At 37.8% G+C, this 11,167-nt stretch overlaps 1 protein-coding gene across 1 annotated transcript; it reads right to left on the minus strand.

Annotated features, from left to right (window-relative positions):
* Positions 1-480: 480 nt before the first annotated feature.
* On the minus strand, positions 481-10,433 carry LOC109067150 (histone acetyltransferase KAT2A-like). Its single transcript, XM_042726486.1, is given in 19 exon segments — positions 481-1,829; positions 1,998-2,082; positions 2,176-2,239; positions 2,982-3,018; positions 3,108-3,222; positions 3,485-3,628; positions 3,720-3,830; positions 4,367-4,493; positions 4,622-4,830; positions 5,883-6,019; positions 6,594-6,698; positions 7,145-7,251; positions 7,373-7,564; positions 8,232-8,260; positions 8,263-8,415; positions 8,743-8,832; positions 8,999-9,144; positions 9,559-9,682; positions 10,125-10,433. Coding segments are annotated over 19 exon segments (2,388 nt in total). The 5' UTR covers positions 10,344-10,433; the 3' UTR covers positions 481-1,635.
* Positions 10,434-11,167: the final 734 nt, after the last annotated feature.

An 11,167-nucleotide genomic window follows, 5' to 3' on the forward strand; every position in this document is an offset into this window, starting at 1 on the left:
AGAAACTAATAGAGAGAGACTTAAATGGGGCCCCATTTGGCAGTCAGTGATGTTAAGAAATCAAAACTGAAGGAACGGCCTTTGTCATCTTCCTGTTAGTCATGCTCCGATCAAAACAAACACATTATGGAACCAGACAATATTCATTTAAATAAATAAATTCATTGTAAAAAAATAAAATCTTACTTTTTTAAAAAAAAAAATAACTTCTCAAGAGATATATATATATATATATATATATATATATATATATATATACTATATATATATATATATATATATATATATTTTTTTTTTCAACTTGTCTATATATTACTGGCCTATATATTACACACATGTATATTATTAAATAACTTCTCTATAAACTCCACATACTCTATCTCATTGATAATTATCTGTGATTATTGTGAATGTGACAAAATCTCTGAAATTGCATCAATCAGAAATGTAAAATTCAAATCTAAATCACTTCTCAGCAGGGCAAATTTAAAAAATGTTTATTTTCAAAAAACAAACAAACAAAACAACAACTATAGTACACAGAACTGTAGCAATTTACATGCACCTTCCAAATGCAACCCTTGGCGAACAACTTTCTATCACACCCGTCTGTCCTCTTCATAAGAGGGTCCTCAGTGTCCCACAGTAAAACCAAAAATAAAGAACTCTGATAATACATCAACATTGCAGCAGTCATGATTCAAGTAAATGCCCATTACAAGAGACTGAAAAATAAACCAGCTGTCCTGCTGTCCTGTGCGTGAACGGTAAACTAGCAAAGAACATGCGGTATCAGAGAAAACATACATATTTGGAAATACAGGTTTGTGCAGCAGTTATGACTGAAATGGAAACAGTTGCTCCTGGTCCCAAATGGGTGTAAAAAAAAAAAGCAAGTTGCAAAAACTGTGAATGGTGACACCTTGGGTCATGACACCCTGAAAACTTTTGGAGAGGACAAATACTGGTTTGCAAACAGAGATAAACACTTTACAAAGCCAAGTGGATTTCCCAGGGGAACAAAAACACAGACTATTGTTACTTGAAGTGGTCTGTCAAGGAATGAGCCGTCTTTTCTTCAATAAAAACACTGAAGGAACTCAACTCAAAACAAAAACCGAAAAACTGAATAGGCACGTCCTGTATATGACTAACCGGCTGTATCAAACAGCTTTGGCAGAGAATGGTGGCACCGCAGCGATATCCTCACTAGAGCCAAACATTGTCCGTCTTTGGCTGCAGCATCTCAGGTCAGTCAATTTTGTAGGATAAGACTTCATGTTACACAACCAAATGTTGTACAGTATGTATTGCAACAGCTTGCGCTGTTTGTGAGTCATTCATTTAATGGCGCATGGGACACACAAACAGAGTCGCTAATAGCAATTTCTGTCTAAGTTAACGCCCACATCAAACACACTTTCAGTTTTCATTTTCCCTTAATGCACTGGCACAGCAGCCTCATACACACAAATATAACCGTGAGTTTCGTAACTATACTGTATAAGGAAGAAAAAAAGTTACAAAAAGCAGCAACTTTTGACAAGTTTGGATGTCATTCATCCAAATTAAACGTGTATGTGATCACACTCTCTATAGTATCTAACTGGTCCCTTGTCCTAGACTAGATGTCCGTTACTTGTCAATGAGCCCGGCCTCTTTCAGTTTGAAGTAGAAAAACTTCTCCAGTGTGTTGGCACACTTGCAGTACTCGCTGTCTGGAGGGTTGTACTCTCTGCAGTTTGTGATCACTCTCTGCAGGTCAGCGATAAACAGCTTTTTTGTCACATAATACCGGTTCTTCAGACGCTCTGTCATCGTTTTCAAGTCTGAGTAGGAGGAGAAGTTTATTTAATTTAATGCAAGTTGCTGTTGTTCAAACTGTATAGACCTTTACTGATTAATACTGGCAGTCTAGCTTGTTCGACTGATTCAGTAGCGGCTATTCAGAAAAGTTAAATGTCATTACTATATATGCAGATTATATTAATACCCACCAATGGGGAAGCGGATGACCTCATAATAGTCTGGAGCTTCAGATTTCTTGACTGGCTCCATGAAAGGCCAGGCGTCTGGATGTGTCTGTTCACACACAGATGAAATGGTGAGAAAATACCCCAATATTGTGTAGTTAATGTGCTGAAATGAATGTGAGAGTGACAACAGGCCTCTTACTTTAATCTGTGCAAGTAGATTCTTTAGCATGTTGTAGAGCAGATCTGGATCTTTCAGCTCTTTGCTGCAGAGATAAAATAAGAGAGAATGATGGATATGCATAGGGTACAAAAATAACACTCATTAAACACCAAAAGCAAGTAAAATAGCCACTTGCCAGGGCTGCTAATTTTATTAGGAGCTGCAACACAATTCTGCTGTTTTAAGACTGGCTCATCTTCCACACACTAAAAGTGACCAAGTGTGCCGTTAGTCTCAAATATACAAATATACTAAATATATTATGCAGAAAAACAGCTAAATAATTTGAATAAATCATTGTCACGCTAAAAAAAAAAAAATATATATATATATATATATATATATATATATATATATATATATATATATATATATATATATATATATATTTGTTTTTTTTTTAAACAACAACGGTAAATACAGTTTTAATTCCAATTAAAAATACTAATCTATATTAAATACAACTATCATTGGCACAAAAAAAAACAATACTCATATAGGTACATAACTGTTCTAAAGTTTGCAGTTGAAATGTTGAAAACAGTTGTGCTCCTTAATATTTTTGATAATACATGATAAATTTTTTCTGGATTATATGATGAATAAAAAGTTGACAGTTGACAAAAAAACACATTCTTGCTAAATAAAAATATTAATTTCTTTAAAAAAATCATACCGAGCCCAAAATTTTGAAAATCATGGGTAAGATGCAGTTCATCTATGATCTAATACAGACACACAGATGGTCTAAGATTTCAGAATAAATATGCATAAATTCTCCTGACCTTTTCTCCTTGGCACTAGGTTTCCAACCAGTCTCTCCTCAACAAAAAAGGAAGGGAGAGAGTGTGTGAGAATAGAAGAATTCTGTATGTATCATAGGCACTATTAAGACACGAGTGCACACTTACTGATGCCTGGTATACTCTCCACAGGAATCTGCCGCACACCCTCTTTAAAGCAGGTGAGACCAGGATACACTTTCCTGATCTGATTCTGTTTCCTCTCAATCAGTTTCTTGATGATCTACAGCGGACAACAACAAACCCATAGTCATATTACAAAAACTGGCTGCCTTTTTCTGAGACATGTTGACACATTAACAAAATGTTAATGTGTGCAGCCAATTTTGTATATGTATATATATATATATATATATATGTATATATATTATATATATATATATATATATATATATAAAAACACTATCATATACACAATACACAATGTAACACCGCTAGATAAACCGACTTCTCTTCAGGAGTAGGGTAAATCTGTGCACTCTCACCTCTTTCTGCCTCTTTATGATGTGTGAGAGTTCGGTGTAGGGTATTCTGGGATTGAGCTCGCACTCCATCAGCGTGGCTCCCTCATAGTCTTTGATGTAACCAAGGTATCGGCTCTTCGGTACTTTGATGTCTTTGGAGAAGCCCTACCGACAGAACGAGGGTTCAACAGGTGAAGCTGTGCAGTGGAAAAACAGAAAATGTAAACCGTCTGCACGTGAGGGGCTGGAACTGTACCTGTTTTTTGAAGTAGCCGATGGCGTATTCGTCAGCATAAGTGAGGAAGTACAGAATGCTGTGCTTGATGTGGTACTCCTTAAGATGATTCATCAGGTGTGTGCCATAGCCCTAAACATGCACGCACACACACAAAATTCATTAATCCATGCCACAAAACAAAAAAGCTATTTATCTACATATTAATATAACAATTTCTGTGATTAATGTGGACGGGATGTTTTAAATAAATTAATGCAGAATAATTCATATTTTTTTTTACTTTTTAAATAAAATGAGCAAACCTACAGCAGTGCATTCTGGGATTGGCTTAAGAGTGAAGCATACCTACCACGCTGCCTTTATTTTGATTTTTTTGGTAAATTTATATTGTGAGATACTTAGTTTATCAGGAAGCAGTTTTTAAATGTTCACTGCAGTTTAGAATAGTGGTTGTCAACCTTTTTGACCTGATCGCCCCCATGTTGCCCAAAACCTACCCTAAACAATATTTTAAGAGCATTGATATACGGAATAAAATTCCACATGATTCATTTTAAATCACAATTCACTATCCAATTAATTATGTTCTTCAATAAAAACAAGACTTCCCTCTTGTAAGTTTGCTAAGTCCCCCTGGTTGAGAACCACTGAGTGCATCTCCGTACCTTGACCTGCTCGTTTGAGGTGACCGCACAGAAGACGATCTCTGTGAATCCCTGAGTGGGGAACATCCTGAAGCAGATCCCTCCAATCACACGGCCATCTTTAATCAGAGCCAACGTCTTGTGCTTCCTGAGGTCACAGAGAGGATACAGGGTCAAGAGGCTGAGGGGAGGCTAGCAAGATATAAAACCTGACAGGTAAAGATTGAGGAAAGTAGCAGGCTCTCTGGAAAAAGGAAGGGGTCCCTGTAGACTTACGGGTCAAACACAAGACGTGTGATGTACTCTTTGGGCATGCGGGGAAGTTGATGGGAGAAAACATTTTGCAGGCCCACGAGCCACATTAGAATCTTCTTATTGGACTTCTGAGAGAGAGAGTTACCAATCACATGGAACTCAATGATGCCTCTCCTCTCCTCCAAACGAGCCGTCTCGTCACGAGCTGCGTTTGCAGACAACAGGCTAGTCTGGGACACCAGCAAACAAATGACAAATCATTCATTTCACTCTTCAAAAGTATAAATCTGCTGATACCGATTTTTGCCAATTCAGATTTTTTTTTTAATTAAACTATAATTGACAGCATATACAAACAAAAATCTACTTTTCTTCAACGCAAAGTTTTATTTTCATAAAAAAAAAAACAAGTAAAAAGTCAGTAATAAAATAAGAACAAATAAAAAAAAACTGCAAACAACAGCACAAATAAATGCAATAGAATAAAGAGAGTTATGAAACTAAGTTTTTCAGGTTAAGTAAATTTTTATTCAAGTAAGAAATACTACAGAAATTAAAGTAATCAAATGTAAATTTTTATCAAATTTAATTTCTGTAGTCTTCATTGTAAAAATTAAATAGAAATGAATGCTTACCATTAAAGTTATAAAACGTATTCAGTCAAGAGCAGAAAGTGATTTTCTTTGTCTTTTGTTCTTTGATTAACATGACATACAGCAGCAGGAATATTGGACAGCGGTCCCTTTAAGAGTTTATCCAATATTCTGTTACACAACGTACCTTCTCTTTCTCAACTATTTAACGTTCCAAAACTGACTGTGTTTTACTGCGTACTCACCAAGATGGACATTTTGACATAATTGTGTATTTATTTGAACGTTTTAGCGCAGTTAGCCACTAATTTTGGTAATATTTGGTAATGGTACAAGCACTATTTAACCGGTTCGAATGAGACGTGCGTGAGAGAGAAGGGGTTGTCAGAGAGAAGAGAGTGAAAATGCACGGCTGATGTTATTGCCTGTGCCGCTGGTAACAAAACGGATCGGCTTGAAATTGGAAAGAAGTGAGACTGATCGGCCGGTCACCGAAAATCAGCAGATTCCGATCCCTTGCCGATCGATCGGTGCATCTCTAGATGCAATTCTTAATTTCTCCAAATGTGTTAAAAATGAAGAAACAAACTCTTCTACATCTTTGATGGCCTGAGTACATTTTTATCACATTTTCATTTTGGGATGAACTATTCTTTTAAAGCCATCATAAGGGTGTGATGAACTCTGACCTCGGGCCCCAGCATGGCAGCAGGGTCTGTAATGGTCTTCATGACTTCATTGACCAGTTCCATGGGGATATCTCCCATAACACGGATCCGCTTGGCATCCTCCAGAGTCAGTGCCTCAGGATGCTTTCGCTTCTCTCCTGAGAGACAGTTCATCACACAATGATTTCCATGATCTTTGACATCATTCTTAAAGGGGTCAGCAAGTCCCCAAACTTTTAAATTGCTATGCTCATTTTTGAAATGGAAAAGTCCTAGCCTTATGAGCAGTTTATGCCAATCGACGGACTGTTATGTTATTAAGTGCCGTCATTTGATTATATTATTTTAAAATGTTTCAGCACGTTACAATCATTATATGGCTTGAGTTTAGATAGCCTATTCCCTAATGAATTAAACAGCTTGTAAACATACAGATTGAAAGTGTGAATGATCTCTTTCCCTTTTATGGGTGTGTAGCCTATGAGTGTGTGCATGCGGGGAAAGGGGTGCGATTTTCGAATAATAATCGAACAATACCCATCGATTTTCGAATAGTATTTTTGCTTGAAATACCCATCCCTACCTGTTACGTGTCAAGGATCAAGGGAACTTTGATTTCTCAGTTCATGACCCCTTTAAGTCTGATGCCTATATGATTGTGTACTTCAATTAAATGCCAAAGTACAGAGTTCACAGTACACAGTAAATAATTCTTCAACTGGATCTTCTTACCGGGTACTGGTTCAGAGGAAGCTACGTCCAAACCTGTAACACCCAGAGCAGAACCACTGCTGCCTTTACTAAGAGGAGAGCCAGACACCGAGACTGGACTCAGCACTAACACAGAAAGAATGAAAAGTAGCATCACATTTAGTTTTATAACAGACCATTCCAAAGACACTGAGGTGGGACACGAATCTTGTCAGGCTTACTGAATGTTTACAGTTTCAAATGTGCATATCCACTTGTCAGGGGATGGATGCCACACTTTAAAGATAAAATGTGACTTACTGTAGCCTTTATTGACATAGAATGCATTATGGTAGCAGTCTACTTTTGGTTTTCTGTGTTATTTGCAAATCTTGATTTTTTTAGTAATGAATATATATTTTTTATAAATATATATATATATATATAAATATTTTTTCCCCCAATAATTATTTTGAAACCATTATAAGGATAATGTAGTTTTAATTTTTACATAAATTGGAATTTGAGTAAGTTGTTGTTACATTACAAAATGAATCTAAATGTTCATCCCTAATAACCAGCTCAACACACACCTGTTTGATGCCCCAGCTGTGTCCCCTCTGAGGCTGGCATGGTGAAGTCTGCCTCCCAAATGGGGGAGTTCTCTCCATAGATTTCTTCTTCCAACATGGAAAGAAACCTAGTACACACACACACACACACACACACAAACAAACACACAAACAAACAAACATACTCAATTACACTATATTAGAGTGATGGTGCTGAAGTGTGTATTATAAGACGGCATTGTGTCTTACTTGGGGAAGTGTGTGAGGATCAGAGTGCGTTTCTCTGGTGGGAGTTTGTCTTTCTCCACTCTGAACTTCTCCAGTAACTGTCTGCGGGTGACAGTGAAGATAGATTTCAGCAGACTGCGGCCGAACACCTGACAGGTCTCATACCGGGGCAGGCTGTCATTACTCTGAGGAACATGACAGTAACACAGCCACCTGAAACACACACACACAAATTAATTCACAAAACCTTTAATGTATTTATTCATACACATCAAAATTACACTAATGAATCTATATACATTATAAGAAGACCCAGATGAAACAGTAGTGGAGAAAAATGATTGCAAGTAAAAAAAAAAAGTGGCTTATGATGTTATTTTTTATAAAAGAAAAACAAGGAAAAATCTTAAATTCACAATAAATGTCATTTTGACATTTGATGTAGCATGCCTCACATTTCAAAAGATTGAAATCGATCATCTTTTTTTTCATGTATTTTTTCTGACGACTAGTTATAGTGCAACTTATAGCACTAGTTACAGCATCTATATGTATATAACCCACAAACATGTACTTCTTCACAATATACAGTGGTGGCCAAAATGATTAGAACGCTAGTATTTTCAGCAACTCAAAAATCAGTTATTTCTATCTTTTGCTGTAGCGTGTCAGTAGTTAATATCAGTTTAATTTTCTAAACATTCATTTTGCAATTAATTGTAATAATCCAGTGAGATTTTTGTTTGCACAAGGAGTCTGATAACAGCCAGCGCTCCACACAGAGATCTGATCTCACCATCATCCAGTCCGTCGCACATGAAGAAACTAAATCCAGAAGAACTGTGGCAATGTCTCCAAGATGCCACTGTAACACACAAACCTAGTATAATCGACTTTGTAGGCGGCACCCCATCCCCTATCCCACCCACCTAACTGAAATGTGATGTCGTCTCCAGCTTCCAGTAGTTCAGACAGAGCAGAAACATCTTACTGAGCTCATACATGGTCTGCCTCTCCTTAGAAGCCAAATGACTGAACTTATACTGGACAAAGTTCAGCACCCCCTGAGAGAGAGAGAGAGAGAGAGAGAGAGAGAGAGAGAGAGAGAGAGAGAGAGAGAGAGAGAGAGAGAGCCAGAGAGAGCGAGAGAAAGAGAGAGAGAGAGAGAGAGACAGAGAGAGAGAGAGAGAAGACAGAGAGAGAGAGAGAGAGAGAGAGAGAGAGAGAGAATCTTGAGTGCAGAACAACTCACACAACAATAATGACCTACATTAGAAGACAAATGTCCCACCTTTCTTCTCACCCATAAAAGCATTTTACTTGGATTGTGACTGGCAGAAAACTTTTTGCCTCATTTCTTACACACAACACGCACACACACACACACGTACTTGTTCTATGTTGGGTTTTTCAAAGGGAGGGCTCCCGAGAGAGCCTTCCACCACTGGCTTCCCCATCTGCAGAATACACTTCCTCAGCAACTAAGAAAAGAAACAAAGTCACCCAAACAACACAAAGGCAAAAATGTGAAATATTCAGCTGACAGACAAACAAAAACATCTTAGAGGCTTTTTTTTTTGTTTTTAACATATTAGTAATTAATCTTGGGTGTGTTTGTACTTAAGCAGATCTCATCTGCCTGTTTACCTTGAACAGATAAAAGTAGACTTGCTTGGTGTCCGTGTCTTCTTCTTTGTGGACAGACATGAAGAGATTCTCCACGTCCACCACCATCCCCAACAAGCGGTTAATCTCCTCCTCAGACACGTTCTCCAGGTGAGACACATGTTCCGCTACAGAAAAACACACGAGATAATGTACACAACAATAACGATGATGCGTTATACGATGTAAACTACACATTTAGCATATAGTAGCCTGCATATCCACAAAGGTTGTATTTACGCTGCTTATCTGTCTTATGCAATGCTTTGAGGGATTGTAGTTCTTTGCCTCATTACAGCCATTAACTACACAGTTTTGTCTTTTCATCTGATTTTCAAATACTTTGCTTAAATCACAGTTTGTAATGTTTAAGTCCACCTCGTAGCTGCTTGGCTTGGTTCATGGTTTATAGCTCTGAAACAAAAACTTTTCAAAGCCCTCTGGGAAATATTCATCCAGAAGCAAGGCAACTGGAAAAAGTGGCTGGCCGCTGTTGCGCATAGCTCTGATATAGTGTGATGTAATAAAACCATTCATCTTACCCAAAGAGTGTCCACAGCTCCGGCAGGCCTCCGTCAGACTGGCTGCCTGCTGCTGGAGCTCCATACGAGCGGCTGACGGCGGATTGGGGTTTTTCCATCCATTACATTTGCAAGCATCAGTCGCCTGTAATAAGAGAACACAACTGTGATATAAAGAACTGTCAATGAGGACAGTAAACATCAGGTAAATACTGACAAAAAATTGTGATATAATGGAGTGGTGATGGAATGAAAATGTTGAATGTATGGTGCATGTTTTAAAAACATACATAACAAATGCATTTAATAAACCACCATATGCTATAAAAGCTGTTAAAATGCTACCCATTTTAAAAGCATTTTAAGAAATGCGATTCATTTTTCATTCTTTAGTCCATATAGAGGTTTTCATAGCCTTGTGTTTTGATTTGCTAATCTTAAATCATCTTTAGGCTTTTAATACTTCATGAAGATAAGTTTGAGTTGTATTTGTAGCAGGAGACCTGCGTGACAGGCTGTTCCTGAAGCAGTGACACATGACAGGCCAGGGACCTCGCTCTATTGTTATGAGCCGAGCTCGCGGTTACCTTGCAGGAGGAGAACACTCCGAGTTTCTCCAGCTTTTTAGCCCGCGGAAACGAGCGGACTTGCGCTTTCTTCTGGCTGGACCACTGCTGCTGACTCAGGCCTGGTCGGGCCGGGTCGCTGCTCGCGGCTCCGGGCTGCGGGTTGGATCCTGCCGGGCCGCTGGACTGAGCTTGCTGAAGCCGGGGCTGCGCGGAGGTCTGTGCCGCCGGGTCCTCCATATCAGCAGCTTTCCTACGCTAGGATCGCCGCGCTCACTTCCACCCTGTGCCGCTTCAATAAAGTTTTGTGATGGTTTTCGATTCACGTTCTGATCACTGCACTGCGCCTGCGCACTACAGGAGGTTGCTGGGAAATGGAGTATTACAGGCAGTACTACAGAATTAAACTTTACATTACTTTCCACTGGGGGGCATGAAACACTTGAGCTACTTATTGCAATATATCACTTTAAAAGAGCAAATTAAGCATATTTATTAAACTTTTATCTAAGCTTATTTATATTTAGTTGAAAAATGCATTTTGGTATTTTGCTAAAATGTCAGTTGGCTAATGCATTAGCTGGACTGATTTAATATATATATATATAGAAATCTTAAGAAACAATTCTTTTTCAGTTATTCTGCATTTACTAGCCTTGGCAGTCTGTTTCTAAATTAAAAGATAATTTCAGTTTTCAACAGATAACCCCTTTTTATGTTCACTCTCATTTTAATATATATAATATAATATAATTGGCCTTACATAGTGTATATATATTTTAAATATAAACAAAATGTATTTAGATAAAATATCACTAGCAACAAAACTAATTCGCATTAAGAACTACCAGTCAGAACCTACATGGTCTCATGAGCCTTAAAGGTGCACTCAGCAATTTTTCTCCTTGTTAAAATTTTTACTCCTAAATAAATGCATAGCAGCATAAAATCAGGAACATATGATAATAATAGTCCAATCAATCTGTTACCTTATAAAAGCTGTTTTACTGTATATAAAGAGGGTCCCCTCAGGGAGGCTGCCATGTTAAGATCACATGACCAGC

Source organism: Cyprinus carpio, chromosome A3 (assembly GCF_018340385.1).
Source record: "Cyprinus carpio isolate SPL01 chromosome A3, ASM1834038v1, whole genome shotgun sequence".
In the NCBI taxonomy this organism is placed as follows: domain Eukaryota; kingdom Metazoa; phylum Chordata; class Actinopteri; order Cypriniformes; family Cyprinidae; genus Cyprinus; species Cyprinus carpio.